General features: G+C 36.6%; 1 protein-coding gene across 3 annotated transcripts in view; it reads right to left on the reverse strand.

The window, feature by feature from the left end:
• The window catches only part of NSF (N-ethylmaleimide sensitive factor, vesicle fusing ATPase), an 84,361-nt gene extending 69,232 nt beyond the window's left edge, over nt 1-15,129 (reverse strand). For all 3 annotated transcript variants that reach the window (XM_083377917.1, XM_083377918.1, XM_083377916.1), the window contains exons 1-4: nt 15,074-15,129; nt 7,661-7,746; nt 6,426-6,525; nt 3,371-3,410 (exon numbers count right to left, since the gene is read on the reverse strand). In XM_083377917.1, the coding sequence (XP_083234043.1) occupies nt 3,371-3,410; nt 6,426-6,525; nt 7,661-7,746; nt 15,074-15,085 (238 nt within the window). In that variant the 5' untranslated portion in view covers nt 15,086-15,129. The remainder of the gene's footprint in view (nt 1-3,370; nt 3,411-6,425; nt 6,526-7,660; nt 7,747-15,073) is intronic.
• Nucleotides 15,130-16,645: the final 1,516 nt, after the last annotated feature.

Here is a 16,645-nt window from a genome sequence, read left to right on the forward strand (position 1 = left end):
AAATATTCTGGAATTCCTCAAACTTTAAATACTTTCTCTAACAATTCTGGTTCTACTATTTATAATCTAGATCTCTGACCTTCAGATTCTTTATCCTGAGGATAATTCTTGTTATTTCACATCCATATCTTGCCTATTTATTTATAGTCATCACATTTAATCAAGAAGCATTCATTACATAAGTAATCAAAATGTGTAAGTCCTAATCAGTTATGAAAGAATATTAAAATCTTTCTAGCTTTTGCAATAGTGGTTTTATTTTACATTAAGAAATCGCTATTACAAAAAAAGGACGAATGGAAGTATACTGCTAAACATGGATAGATACAATATCTCCTCTAGCCTCCCGTGAGTGGGCAAGTTCCTATACAAATATCAGAAAATCAAGCCTCCCACTTCAAAGACCAAAAAAAAAGTATTGTCATCAACAAATTTCCTCAAATGCAATTGATTTAATTTTCTGTATAAGAATTTGGATGTATCAGGAATTCAAACAGTATTGCAGAGGGTAGAATTCATTTTCTAGTAACTTTGATAACGGAAGCAAAAGTTAAGTATCTCTCTTCTTGTCTGAAATGAAATCAGTTTTATTTCATTCCACAAAACTTATCAAAGTTTTTAAAAGTAAGGATTGGGTATATCTGTGTAGCTATGCCCTGAATTACAGTCATCAAAAATGAAAAAAGTGACAGTGGCAGAAATTAGAATATGCCACACAAAAGTGTATATTTCCATGCATCATCTTAATATATTCAAACTTAGGAAACAACCTCCAAATTTAGATACAGGTGGGAATTATACCATTGCAATCACTAATTGGCCTACCCGTTTTGTAAGTATCTGTTTTGTAAGAAAATATTGCCACACTCCCTATGCGAGATTTTCTGATAAAAAAGCTGAGAAACAAACACCTTTAATTGAAAAGAGAATACATCTGCGAGGGTAATGTTAGATTTAACAGATGCAAAGAGACAATATATGCAGTTAATATAGCTAGATATGTAGGCAATATATATGCAGTAATGGCTATATAAGTTTTGTCTAAATCATCAAAAGCAATTTAGGATGCTTGAAGAGTTTATTCATTTGTTTTCTTATATTACTGAGCAATAAAAACATGAGTTTTTACTGTGTAAGATTGAACAGTAGAATCCCTATCTTCCCACAAACTTGCTTTCCACAGAATTATAAATAACTGCAGTTATAAAGCATCAGACACGCTCTCAAGAAAATATTAGCACACTGAAAATACAGACAAGAATCTCATTGCTAACACCCCTTTTGAAAGAATGGGGTGAATTTCCATGAGATACCAACTATAGGAATAAGCAAAATTCATGCATGCAAATTAATTGCAAGAATCAAGGCTTTTCAACCGGTGGTACACATACCACCTGTGGTACTTTGCCATGTGGCAGGTGGTACGCGACTATCCTAGAGAAGTGTAGCGGGGGAGGGGAATGATCCAAAGCAACCCAAGCCTGAAGGAGAGGCAGCTGCAGGACTGTCTGGGCTCAGCAAAAGCCCCAAGAGCCAGTAGGGCTCCAGCTGACTGGCTCCAGCTAGCAACTTTCCGGAAGCAGTGCAGAGCTGGAGGTGAACTGAAGAAAAGCAGGGGGGGTGGGGGGTGGAGGAGAGGAGAGGCTATAAAAGGAGATGATTTGAGTGGGAAAGGGGGAAAAAAGACAACAGGGAAAGAGGAGAGCTCAGCAGGCAGGGAGGAAACAGGGACAGGGAAGAAGCAGCAACTGTTGCTGGAAGAAAAGGTCCCCTGGTTCATTTTCTCCAGCCAGGAGAATGCAATCAGTGCTGATGAAATGAAAAGCCGGCAGATGAGCATGTCGGAAAGGAGGTGGGTTTATTTAGTTCTGGATCAGCTGGCAGCTTGATTGGGTTACCAAAAGGATTTTTGTACAGTTTTTACAGAGTTTTGTAATTCAGAGGCCCGGTTTGTTTGCCTTTGTTATTGGAATATTTTAGTCTATATTTTAGTCTACCAATGAGTCCAAAGTGTTGCCTCTGTAGGTTTAATCCCTTTAAACAAATGTAATTAGTTTTACCCCTTTATCTTGAGTCTGTCTATGGCTTTTAGAAAGTTTTCTTTGAAGGTAAACAGGCTTAATTTAAGGCTAAAGCTTTTTGCAATTGCTGGAGCTTTTCAGTCTCGAACTGCAACACTGTGACATGTGACACACCTGAGGCAGCTTAAAGAAAAAAATGGAGTTTATGTGTTTATTTTGTGAGCCTATCTTGCTTTGCACTTGACTCCTGCGTCTTTAAGCATACAGGGAAGAGGAAGACTAGCTCAGCAGTCTACAAATTTAGCAACTTTAAGACTTGTGGACTTCAATCCCAGAATTCCTCAACCAGCCATGATGGCTGAGGAATTCTGGGAGTTGAAGTCCACAAGTCTTAAAAGTGCCAAGTTTGAAGACCCTGAGCTAGCTGGTAGTGGTGCATATTAATAAACATCGATAAATTCATCATACATTTGTCAGTGCAAAGGGAAAGTGATTCAGCAAAGGAACAACCACTGAAGAAATTAAAACTGGTACTTTTTCCCCTTTTTTCTAGAGTTTGTAATATTTTATTAAATTATAGAATAAAATACAAAAATAGAAAAGCAAATAGTAGGACACAGCGGGGAGGAAAAGGGGGGAAAATTGAGGGGGAGAAGGGAAAAAGAACAGACTTCCCCTGTTGCAGTAGAAGGAAGCATTTACATTGAACCTCAACTTTTTACTTTTCCATAATATTATAAACTAGCCATTTCTATAACAACAAATGAATCTAATCAGTAAAATCCAAAATCCCCCTCCCCTTTTTTTTAGTCATCAAGTTTTTGACACCTTGCTAAGCACTGGTGGCACTCAAATATTGTCATGTCCTAAAAGTGGTACAATCTGTGAAAAGGTTGAAAAGCCCTGATATAAGTATCTATTTATGGTTGTCAGTTTTTTACCAATTCATTTTTAATTTCATCCAAAAGGATATTTTATTTCCTCTTTTATCATTTGATTATTTAATAAGGTAAAATGCATTTTCCCTATTTCTCTTTTCTGATGTATCTGTTTGTCTCTTCTCTCTTTTGATCTGCTTGTTTTATGCTTATTATCATTAATTTTTAAATATCTTACATAAAGCTTTTATTTAGAGATGAGTATTAATAATAACAATAAAGCAGACATTTAAAGATCAGTGTAATTATCCCAGTACAGTTTTTCATGTAGATAATACTAAATAGCAAAAAGAGGGTTTTAAAAAAACTGCACTATAACATAATTCATTCCAATATAAAAAGCTTTGGAAAAAAGACAAGTTTCAATTAGATTAGGTCAAACAATGTACTAGTTTATAGTAAAAAACTTACCATCTATTTCTTGCCCAATAGAAAGACCAGCCCATTTTCTCTATAGGGAAAAAATGCACATAAGAACATTTACCTACATTAAATAGACATATATATTCACAAAAGAAAACATATATCTAAAGTTATAATGAATAACTTTTGTGCAGCAGCCATGCACAGAGTAAAATTCATGTCATGCTAAAACATACTTGCACATTCTAGATTGCTTTATCCCCTACAGGCAACATGCTATTATTGGCCTATTATACTGCATACAGTTGTTAGGAGAATAACCAGATAGTACTGCTATCATTACCATCGTCATGGCTATGAAATGAAGAGTCCCAAGATCCAGATGGCTCTCACCCTATTAGTGTTCCAGGGGCCACTACATTTTTTTTGAATTTGGTTTTGTTGTCAATTCTTATTACATTGTTTTATATTTCTGGTATATTGTGAATTGCCTAAAGTCATTTGGAGTCAGGCAGCATAAAAGAGAATTAAGTAAGAAATAAACAGATAAATAGCTACTTGGAACACAATTTAGCATTACATATATAAAGCCCCCCAACAACTAGAACAATTTTTGCCTAAATTCAGTAAAAAGCAAAAGCATGACACCAATGAAGGGGCAAGCAAGTAGATTACTCCTTTGTCACACAGACTGGGACTTTATTCTTCATAGATGCATGACCTCCTAACACAATACATTAAATTATCTCCAGCTTTGTATTTACCAAGATTTCTTAAATAATCTTTCCTGTTTTCCACTCCATTTGTTTATTTTGCTTAGAGGCAAAAATAAACTTGACTTTAAAATGAGGTTTTATATTTTCAAAAATGAATAGCAAATAATTTTATGCTTTCTTTTTCTAGTAATCATGCTTTGGGCAGAGGTTGTTATTGAATGACTGAAGGCACACTTTATCCACCTCTGATCTAAGAGCAGCCTTCCTTAGAGTGGCACCCTCCAATGTTCTAAATATTAACAATGCTAAATAGGAGTTCTAGCTGCTGTGACCCTAACACATTTAGTATGTACCTACTTTTAAGAACTGCTAAGGACTAGATGATTTTTACTATGTCCTGATACATAAAACCATAGAACTCAAAGAGGGTATACGATTGTAGCTCTATTAAACAAAAGAATGGAAGTAAAATCTTATTTTGCAGCTCAGCAGGTGACTTTTTCTTTGCTATTTTATTAGAATGACTGCTATTCACTCACATACACTCAAGGCTACGCTGTTCTTCATTCACAAGTCCAAACTGTTAGCTAACACCACAGGGGAATCAGGGAAGCCGCAAAGATTAGTCACATTTTCTGAAGTTTTGTTGCTAAATAGTGGTGTGAAGCTACAATTGAAAAGTGTTGGTGCAAGAAGCTGAAGTTATTAAACAGATTTTTTTTTCAATATTGGAGCTGTACAGACAGCATAAAAATGCTTATTTTGCAACAGCAATACTATCTCATCCTAGTTATATCCTAGCCACAGAGGTCATCAATTCAGCTGCCTGATTGCCTACAGACCTGTTGCATTAACGTCTGTAGTCATGAAATGCTTTGAAATACTGGTTCTTCAACATCTTAGGACATGCCTCCCACTGGACTTCAACAAACATCAATTTGCCTACAGGGGGAACAGGTCGACAGACGACGCCATAGCTACTGCTCTACACTCTGTAGCAAGCCATCTAGAGAAACCTGGAAGCTATGTCAGGATGCTTTTTGTTGATTACAGCTCAGCTTTCAACACCATTTTGCTGAGCACTCTCATTGAAAAGCTGACTGACTTGAAATTTTCCCCCTCCATCTGCGATTGGATTAAAGACTTTCTCAGGGACCAGTTACAAACAGTGAAGGTCAGGTCTGTTTTATCCACCCCCCTGAAGCTTTGCACCAGCTCGCCACAGGGCTGCGTGTTTAGCCCCTACCTGTACTCATTGTACACATATGATTGTGTATCGTCTGACCCATCTACTGCGATAATTAAGTTCACAGATACCACCATAGTGGGTCTTATTACAGGTGGAGATGAGACAGCATATAAGGGGGAGGTACAAAAACTATCCATATGGTGTTCCAAGAACAACTTGCACCTGAAAATTGGCAAAACGAAAGAGATGGTGCTAGACTTCCGGAGGAAAAAAGAGGAACCTGCCCCACTTTACATTGGGGGGGCCTGTGTGAATAGAGTTTCCTCCTTTAAATTTCTGGGAGTCTACCTCTGTGAAGATCTTACCTGGAAAGTTAATACAACCCAGGTGGCCAGAAAGGCCCAACCGAGACTCCACTTCCTCAGGGTCTTGTGGAAGAACAGGGTAGAACAATGGCTAATGACCCTCTACTATAGAGAGTGTCCTCTCGCACGGTATTGTGGTTTGGTATGCTGGCCTGACAGCCGTGGATAGGAAAATATTACAGAGGGTGGTGAGCACAGCACAAGACATCGTGGGCTGTCCCCTGACACCACTGGATGACATCGCCAGGGCTTGCTGCCTTGGAAGAGTGAGGAAAATTCTCAGGGACAACTGGTCGTTATCTTTTTACTCTCCCACCATCGGGTAGGAGATATAGGAGTATAGCCAGCCGTACCAACAGGCTGAAGAACAGCTTTTATCCATGGGCTGTTAGGCTCTTGAACGGGAAATAATTTTTTCTTATGTATGACTGACTTGTGAGGCCGGTGTGTTGTGCAATTAGCTCACATGGTGTAATAAAATGGAGGGTTTGTTGTCACTGTGAGTTGGGGGGGGCACGAAGGGAGGCTCAGCCAATCTCAATGTATACTGGTTGTACTTTGACAATAAAGATTCATTCATATTGTATTTCACACAGCAACAGGAATCTTTCATAAGTCTCTGTCCTCAAACAACCCATTTTTTAAATATTTTATCAATAAAAAGTGCTTTACTAGAACTGAATCATTTGCTTTCATATTCACAGGATTTCTAGGAAGCATTATTTTATTTTGAGCCATTGCAATTTCAATTTTTGCTGAAAATAATTACTTTCTGTAGCAATATTGCTTGCATTTGGGATTAAAAAGGAAATTTAAAAAAACCAAAGCCATACCTGAGGCAAACTGAAAGCAATGCTACCTGGAACAACAGATGCATGACTTCTCAGTGTAAAAACATATTTGTGATTGGGTGAGGTCTTCACAACTACATGCCTATAAAGAATTTAGGAGAAGAGGAATGAGAGGTGCAAAAGATAAATAATTAAAATCTTTCAATATCTGAGTCATCTCAAGCAATATCTGTTCTATGAAATAACTGAAGTCTAATATTCAAAATTATGCTTTGCAGTAAATATAGTACAGGGTTTTTTGAGATTTTTTTAATGAAATAATTTCTGATTACTGGATAGAAAAGAGCTGAGCACAGTGGTGGGATTCAGCCAGTTTGCACCATTTCGGCAGAACCAGTAGCTAATTTTTTGTTGCCTTCCGGAAGCAGTATCCATACAAGAGAACCGGTTTTTCACATATTTGAATCCCATCACTGGCTGAGCATAATAAAATGCTAAAAGAAGCCAAAGGATCGGGAAGATCCTTTTTTTAAAAAAAACTTCAAAATGATTTCCCACAGTCTTTCCTACAGGTTGATAATGAAACTTCCAGATGGCAATTGCATCATACACCTTGGATTACTTAATATTTAAGAAATTCATATACATACAGAACTCTATATACTTTTGGTTTGAGCCAATATAAACAAATGAAGTCACTATGATTTTGTTGTTGTTGTCTTCAAGTAGACTTGACTTCTGGCAAACTGCATATGCAAAACCTTGATATCTCTTGAAGCTTTTGGCTATTTCTTTATTTCTAGGACTGAAAGCCAGTGGCTAGCCCAAGGTAATCCAGATGAGTTTCATGCCTTAGACAGGACTCCAATTCAGATTTTTCCAACACTAGACCAAATTGGATCTCATATCTTCTTTGACAGTTAAGATGGAAAGGATGAAAAATTAATAAATATTAATTTTCCTCAGTACGGTAATATGAAAATGTGACTAACAATCTTTAGTTTGTGCAACCAACAAGTAGTTTCTATACCCCAAATATCAGGGATAATGCATTTATTTTTCCCTCTCCACATAAAAATTCCTAATTCCAAATAAAATGTAATTCATAGAGCTGATGTTTTACTAACAACATATATATTGGTGTCCAAACTCATTTAGCACATTGCTAATAATAATCACATAATTTGCAAAATTGATTATGTACGACTTTGGAAAACAACAGACTGAAGAAAGCCTATTTCTCCAATCTTCTCTAAAAAGAGACCTATCGAACTTACAAGCCAGATTGAAAGTCCTTTTCATTGACCACAGCACAATTGGTTAAGGAGAGTTCATCCGTGGGACATCTTGCAGCTTGCATAATCTGTAAGAAAAATCAGAGACAAAGGGTCAACAATGAAGAGCTAAACAGCATGAAAACAAAATGACTTTATTTTTTGAAGTTCAGTTTTATTTTGGAATAAGCTGTATAAATAAATACAGCAAGTTCACTGTTTGCCATTTGTTTAGCATTTGTGTATTTTTGAGAACTTGTGTATTTTTGAAAAGAAAGTCACACAGCACTTACAAACAAAGCTGACTCATTATTAGTATAAGAAACAGAAATGTAATTCTTAGTACACCTATGATAGAAGGTAGGAGAGGCTAATCAGGAATACAACGATGTTGTATACATATATTGTATCACTTCAGAATGTAAGCAGTTATGTACTACTTCAGGAAGAAAGGTGAAAATGGTTCTGTGAAAAGCGGAGCCAACAACCTCACTGAAGAACAAAGGGCTGATGAGTATACCAGTTCTTTGGAACCTTCTCTAGCAAGGAAAAGCCAGATGGTTGCCCACAAACTCTCTAAACAGGTGCTCTTCATCTGGGGGCTACAAGACAGCTATCACTGGAAGTATTTGAGTACTGGGAGATGACAACAGTAGTCCTCTTGCGCATAACTATTATTGGTGCCTTTTAAAAGACACTAACTTGGCAAATTTCCTTTCCATTCCTAATCATATTAATTACTTTTAAGCTGCTAGAGACCTTCAGTCCACAAGTCTGAAAACATTGGATAGCTTTTCTTTCAATCCTTAATAAAAGTATTTTTTTAAAAAATTGGAATAAACAGCAAAAAGCTAAACAAGCCTTTGATATCAGAAAGGTACAAATAGATTAAGGGATCAGATAAATTTGGAATAAGATTTTGGAATTAATTATAAAAAATCCTTCTTGTGGTTAATATATTTATTTGGACTTTTGTAAAGAAAAGTAGTTTTAAAAAATGGTCACTATAGGGAACTAAAGATTTTTGTTAAAGGAGAAAAACACCTAAACCTGATTAACAGCTAATTAACTAAATCTAATAAATAAATCTAATAAATATATAAATCTAATAAATCTAATAAAATAAATAAATAAACTGGACTTATAAAATGATGCAAAACATTATAATATTTAAAATATTGAGAGACACATTTGAAAAATGGAATTGAAAATCAATAACAATGTCAATAGTGATGCTAACTTCTATAGATGATATGTATCCAAAAGACATTACAGAAGAAATAGCAAATGAGGAACAAGCATTATTTGAGAAGATAGAAAAGGCAGTGAAATTGCATCTACAAATTACAGGCTACAACGTTGACATAAAAGATGATGTCTCACTGGAGAAATCAGTTGATGTTTTAAAAATCAAAAGTGGAAAAAAACCAAAGAAAGTGACCTGGATCTATTTATTTTCTATCTTGAAATCAAAAACATTTAACCATATGGCCTGCAAACCTGAACTGTGAAGTAGTATAGCTCTGATCTCATTACAACACGAAGTTGCTACATAAGTAAGAAAAAGTGAGTTTTATAATGTCCTCAGAAATCTGGGTCATGAGATAATTTGCCAGAGATGGTTGGGGTGGGGGAGGTGGCAACAGAAGCAGGAATGTGATCTAAGAAAGGGAATATCTTTATTCTAGGAACGGGGAGTAGGCACTAGATTACACAGAGAAAGCACTACGCAAAGTGCACAAAGTATAGTCTTGCAGTTAACTCTACGTCAGTCTAGCATTAAGGTAACATGTTAAGAGATTACACAAATAACTATGACAGATGGTGCCCAGATTTATGGACAATTTTAGTATAAAGAACTAAATGACCCCAGAGCTACTGTATGCTGAGGAAGAGAAAATACAGGAGGATTCAAGTTTCATCCCGAGCAGTAAAAAAGGAATCATTATCCTATTATTTAAGACTGTCTTCAGGCTGTATATACAATTGTCCTACGTCTAACTACAATATTTATATATGGGATATGTAATCTCTTAAGCATTAAGTACAACTAGAATACCCATGCCACACTAAGTCATCATTTCAGAGATATTTTCTCTGCTGTGTTTGGGACTGTGCAAGAGGTGCCATGTGGTCAGGGATGGTATGATGGGAAGAGCAGCATGGGTCGAGGAGGGTATGTGAGGCAACAGTGAGGATCAGGTTGTTGTGAAAAGTGCTGCTTTTGTCAAGAAGGGGACGCTGGATTATAAAAGGTGCCTGGGCTGTATAAGAAGTGCCATGTACATCAGGGAAGGCTCATTGGGAAGGGGGGAGAGTGCATGCGCTGGGGAGTGTGCAAAGGGATGCCCAAAAGATGCTGCATGAATTGGAGAAGGCCGGGGGTGGTGGTGGTGACAGCCTGGTTGGGGAGGACTTTCAGGGATATTGCTTGAGAAGAAAGAAAGCTGCGTAGGGCTTCCCTCCTCGTTCTTCCCTCCCTTTTTCCCCCTTCTCTTCCTAGTAGGCAGGTATCTCTGTATACAACTGCATCAATAATTACTACTGTAATAATCAGTAAAGTTATAATGCATTAAGAAGGGAAAGAAAATCTTTAATGTATTCTGACGAGCAAGAAATAGAGACAAAAAAGAAAAAGGAATAAGGAAAATAGTATGTTAAGAGAATAGTATGTTAAAATAGTTATGTTAAGAGGAAGTTCTACAATCTTACAGACAACAATAAAGGTGGGCTACAAATAAATATTTATGGGTTTGATATTGCAGAAGAAAAGAAGGAATGCAAACATGTTGTTTGGAAACCTCAAGAAAAACAGCAGAATAATCAAATGCTAAGGTTGACCTCAAAGAAAGGCCAAAGCAGCTGCCTGTAAAGAAACATTTATAGTCCATTAGCATGGAGCATCTATTGTTCATCCAATACCAGGCAGTGGTTTTGATTTCAAAATCCTGTAATGGCTAGAAAACAGATATCTAAAGGATTGGCCAGCTATTTTCACACTACAATCTTCACTATACTTTTCCAGATTTCTCAACCATCTGAGGTACAACATGTGATTATTCTCTTGCCACAAGAAGGTATCCCAGCACCTACTTCAATATTATGATTATGCCAAGGAAGAACCTTTTTTTATTTTCCCCAATGCTTTCAATTATTTATTTTTAAACTTTATGTAATACTTTATTGTTCCCTTTAAGTAGGGAATAGACTATTCTCTGAAAACAGGTAAGGTTCTATTAGGGTTCCTCAATTTTGTCCACACAAGATAGGACCAAGGTAAGCCTGAGTAAAACAGGGCTAGAAATTCCATAGTGCAGGGGTCTCCAACCTTGGCAACTTTAAGATTTGTGAACTTCAATTCCCAGAATTCCCCAGCCAGCTGGGTGAGGAATTCTGGGAGTTGAAGTCTACAACTCCCAGAATTAAAGTTGCCAAGGTTGGAGATCCTTTACATAGTGAACTTCATTACTGTAAATAACAAGTTACTGTTTATTATTATACATTTCTTATATTGTTGATTCTAGTTACATTCTTAATCTGTAGTATTATGTTAAAACGACTGCTTTACCTAATTGAGAAGCAGCCCTGACTTCCTACTTACCTGTATTTTCCGGCGTATAAGACTTTAACCCATGAAAATCATCTCAAAAGTTGGGGGTCGTCTTATACGCCGGAAAATACGGTATCCCAAAATTCTAAAGATGAGAAGGATAATCCTGAATATTCATTCATTTTTGCATCTACACGCTACCGTACAAAAAGGCAGCAACAAGACTTGCCTCCTAAATCTCATTCCACCCACCAAAGTAGGACCCCCTAAACTGTTTTTATACTGCAAGAAGCAGCTGTCATCTGCTAAGAAGTAAGGTACTGCATTCTGTATTAATTGTACTTTCCAGGTAATCCTCAAAGACATCTCTAAATAAGATGATGATGACGACGACGACGACTTTGATGATATCCATTCAGTCGTGTCTGATTCTTGGCAATTCTATGGCCCAGGTCTCTCCACATCTTCTGATCTTGTACTACTTCTTTGAGGTTATTTATGCTCTGACTGGTGTCAGCTTTGATGGTGTCCAGCCACTGTGTTCTTTGGCAGTCTGGTTTCCTTTTACCATTAATTCTTTCAAACATTATCGCTTTCTTCAGTGAATTCCTCCACATGACATGGCCAAGTGAGATGCAGTTTTGTGATTTTGCCTTCCAGTGTCTGCTAATATGCACTCCAGTACTTGCTTGTCAGTCACCTTTGCTATCCAAGGAATACGCACGACCTTCTCCAGCACAACTCAAAAAAGTCAATTTTCTTCCTGTCTTCTTTTTTAAGGTCTAACTAAGTTCATATACAACACCTATTCAAATGGATGCATTTAAAAGATCACACCTCTACTAGGATGATTAAGCAGAATCTGCTCATCTTATGACAAGTCTACATGTCCTTTGGAATTCCTTTCCAGGATGACTATGTGCTGATTTATATGGCAAACAGCCAGACCAAATCTTTTGGCATTGCAAGTCCAGTTTCTTTAAACAATATAGCACTGCTACTATATGTATCCTTTCAAACTTTTTGCACAATTTGAATAGCAATCAAATCCTTCCCAGTCACCCTTTTTGTTGCTTTATCTGATCTTGCTGGATATCCTTGAAAAATAAAAGCTCCCAGACTATTTTATGGGTTGATTCATAACTGAATGATGGGTACGTTTCTATAGCTATTGAACAGCATAATCATTATGATTTTGAGATTAATAAAATATTTTTGCACATCCTCTATATGCTGTTAATTTTCAATGTGCAGTCCACTGCAGCCTAACTCTGTAAAAGCACCCACAGGCTCCTCCCTAGTCAGTCTGACCAACAACAGCCCATCCATCTTCTCAGCTCCACTTCCCTCCATGCTTTATCTAGCAGTTGTTTCATAAGAATGGGTTAGGGATGAAAAGTGGTTCACAAACCATACAATTATAATACAGGTACCAATGTGAGGATTAAAATTCAGAAAATAGTTATCAGCTGTTGAAGCTACATATGCTATGCTAAGTACACTGTGGTCTTGGAAAAAACAACAACAAAAGAAAATTGGAATAGGAAATATAATGGATATCTTAAAATGGGGTTTCATTACAGTGGAAATCTATTTGCTCCAGTCATTCAGTATTAAGACATTTTACTGAAGAAAACTCTTGACCAGCAGACTATGTTAAGAATCATTGTTCTTATAGCTTGGGGTACATAAAATAATAAAAGGATAAATTCTTAATTATATATTGAAATTTTTGGATTAAATTTTTTCAAAGCCTTCAAAACAAAGAAGATGGGAAAACATGCACAAACACAAAAGCAACCATAATCATAATTCTATTCATCAATAACTGTAAAGTCTCATTTTCTTAAAGAGATCCTTGTTTCATTGGGTGGTCACATTTTTGCTGAGAAATTAAAATTAACTAAATTTAACAGCAAAAATTTCAGTCCACAATTAAGTATTTATCACTTGAATGGGGAAAAAACAATAAGTACTAGTACCTTTTGTTTGAATGCCAATTCCTACTGGATTCAATAAGTATTCCCATTAGTAGGGTTTCTAATTCCCATGTGACTGTAACCATTTTTTCAAGCCATAATTTTAATTTTAACTGGGGTTTTATTTATTCAGGGACGGATATAATTTTTTAAATTTGTTTTTAACTTTTGTATTTTTGTTTTTAATCACCCTGTAAACCGCCCTGAGTCCTTCGGGAAAGGGCGGTATATAAATGTAATAAAATAAATAAATAAATAAAATCTTGAATAGATCATATGTCTAAGTCAAACAGTACTCCATCCAACTGACTCTTTGAACAACTTAGGCAAAAATGCAATATAAAACAAATTTAAGATATTCTCCCATGCATTTTGCCATAATGGAAAACCACTGCAGGAAAAAAAAAACACATCCAAGTTGTCTTCCATCATTTCCTTCACTGCAGTTAAAAGCCTCCAATGAAGTGGCAGTATATTAATAACAGTGGGAAGATACTGAGGAGTCACTTCTCAAAACCAGCCAACATCTTGTAATTGTATAGGCTGGAGCTGGTTCTGAATTTGTTCAATGTTCTTATATGAAAATGCCCTAAGATTTTTACAAAGCTCAAGAAACAGATTTTTTACTATTAACTATTAGGATACGTAAATGTACCCTGGCATAATGTCTGAATTTTAAATAAAATTAGAGATCTAATTTCCAAATGTTTCATACTGTAACTAAACTCACATTTTTATATAGGTTTGTATATTATGTTTATTTTATTGCTATAGTATACTTCCTGAAGCTACCTGAATATGTTATAATATGCAGAGAATGAGAAAATTATTTTGCTAGGATCCTAAATCATCACTGTCCTTTTCCAAATAGAAGTACTGTAGCCAAAGTCTATAAGGTTTGATGATGTTTAAAACCGTCTACTGAAAGGACAACCTTAAATAATTATACTTTTTCCCATATAATCCATTTTTTGTTGTACTCCTAGTTCTAAGAAACAAACTTGGGTATAGAATAAGCCCCTGGAAAATAAAGCAGCAGCATTTCTCTGAGTTAACAGAATCACTGTATAATCTGAAGGCAGAGTGCTCTACTGCTAGCCAAACATACATTGCAGTAAAAGTGTGAACTGCACCAACAGCTTGGCACTCCCACCTTTTCACTCACCAGATCCTCCTGTTCCAAATGGAGGAAGTAACACAACAAGAGCTAATTACTGGGAGGCCATCAATGAATGAATATTTGTTACACAGAGAAACATTTCAGCACGGACAGTGTGAAGCCTTCCCTGTCTGTTATTTAAGAGTAACAAACGTAGGAGAAAAGGAAGTTTTGTTAAGTTTTTTAAAAAGTATTTCAAAAACATGGAAATGAGGTTCGTCCTCCCTTCTGCTCCCTTTCTAGGTTCACTGCAGTGATCCGAACCTAATGGGAGGGGGAGCAATTTGCTAAAGGCTGGTGAAGAGATGCTACTTTATGACTCACTGTGACGGTTCTCACAGAGGAAGCGTAGATAGTAAATGCATTTATTCTGCGGTTGTTGTTACTTTCATGTACGGAATTTGCCCAGGGTTATTAAACAAATCCCACTTTAAACGATGGGAGGATCATCGTGTAATCGAAGATCTCCCTATCAATCCCTTGAGTTTTATTAACCTGGAGGAGAGCGATCACCACAACCCCACAAATCCTTCAAATAGGCTCTGATGCAATTTGGGTCCTGTCGGTCCAAGTAAAAAAGACATAAAGATACCATTCCAACAGAGGGAAGGGAAACAGAGTTCTTAAAATAATACGGCCTTAATAATTTGAGAAAGAAAAGGGAGGGCAGAAGGTGTCTTGCTGACACGTCATTGCCCCCGCCTTCAGTCATTCATCGGCTCACTCACCCGGGCCGCCATCTTGCTGTTCCGCAGCTGAAGACGCGACTGACAGGAGATGCGAAGACGCCAAGCGCGAAATCTGTTAAGGAGGGGCGGGAAGAAATAGTTACATCACTTGCGAGAGGCGTGGCCAACCCGCTTCCCACCCACTTCCGCCCTCTCCTGCTTTACTCGTTCCTGTGTTCGTGGGGAACTTGGGAGGATGAGCGTGTGCATTGCTGGGTGCCGTCTGTAAAATATTCTCCCCGGTTAGACCCACGAGTACAGTATAGAAGAGGGTAGCTAATGTGTTTTCAGTTAAAAGGGTAGGCAATCATCAAGGTGAACATTAATAGGAAGCTTTGCGAGATTTTATTAAATATTCTAATCTTGCACATAAGCCTAAGGTTTTCCATGGGCAGTGCTGATGGCTGTACTTCACAAGCTAAGATGATGAAGTTGGTTTAGAAAATCTTATCTATTATAGCTTCTTCGAATATATAGAAACGATGGAGCCATTGCCATAAGCTTATTTCTGCATCCACAATGGCAATTTATTTTAAAACAATATGCATTTAAGAATAACCAAAGCTAAAAGCAAGCATAATGGCTAACTTGTTTAAGAAATCTTTGAGAAGAATAATCAATATTTGAGCCATCCATGCCACCAAGGAGGACAATGTACCCAAAGTAGACACCGCTGAGCCTATCCCCTGACCTGTAGTGATAGACAATAGGATATTCATGTAATATATTTTAAAGTGTTTCAAAAGATCAAGATGTAAATATGAACAAGAAAATGCATACATGCCCAAAAGAGCATATCTTAATAAACTATGAAATAAATTATGAATAATTAGTTCAGCATTCTGTTTTCAATTATAGCTGCATAAATGTGTGTTGTACTGTCATGGCTCATAATAAAGACTCAGTCTACTACAGACTGCAGTGATTGCAGTACTGAACCTGTTGCACTTAGAGAATAGAAAAGCTAGGAAGTGTTGTATTGCATAAAATGTGTGTTTGCTTATTTAAAGAAGCTACTTAATTTGACTTTTTTGCTTTGGGAAAATAAGTGTGCTTTCCAAGGTCCATATCACAAAAGAAATCCAGAGAAACTAGGACATTTTTCAATAATTTAAAGAATGTTCTGGATGGAAAAATTGAAAACATTACAGTAAAAGTGGGAGGAAACATTGCCATGGAAACTAGAATTCTAAGAAGAATCTGTATTGTGTGTGTCTGTGTATGTTTATGTGTGTGTATGCATGCCTATTAGAATATAGTTTTATTATAGAAAAGATACTATACATAGAGCAGAGTGTATGGTAAGATATACAGGTAGTCCTCAAATTATGACCACAATGAACTCCAAAATTTCCTTTGCTAAGACAATTAGTACGTTTTGCCTCATTTTAAGACCTTTCTTGCCACAGTTATTAAGTGAATCACTGCAGTTGTTACTAACAGGGTTGTTAAGTGAATCTGGCTTCCCCAATTACTTTGTTGAGTATTTTGGTCACGTGACCATGAGGATGCTGCAACAGTCACGTGAAAAACTTTCATAAGTTATTTTTTTCAGTGCCATTGTAACTGAAC

The sequence above is a fragment of the Vipera ursinii genome, assembly GCF_947247035.1.
Source record: "Vipera ursinii genome assembly, chromosome: Z".
In the NCBI taxonomy this organism is placed as follows: domain Eukaryota; kingdom Metazoa; phylum Chordata; class Lepidosauria; order Squamata; family Viperidae; genus Vipera; species Vipera ursinii.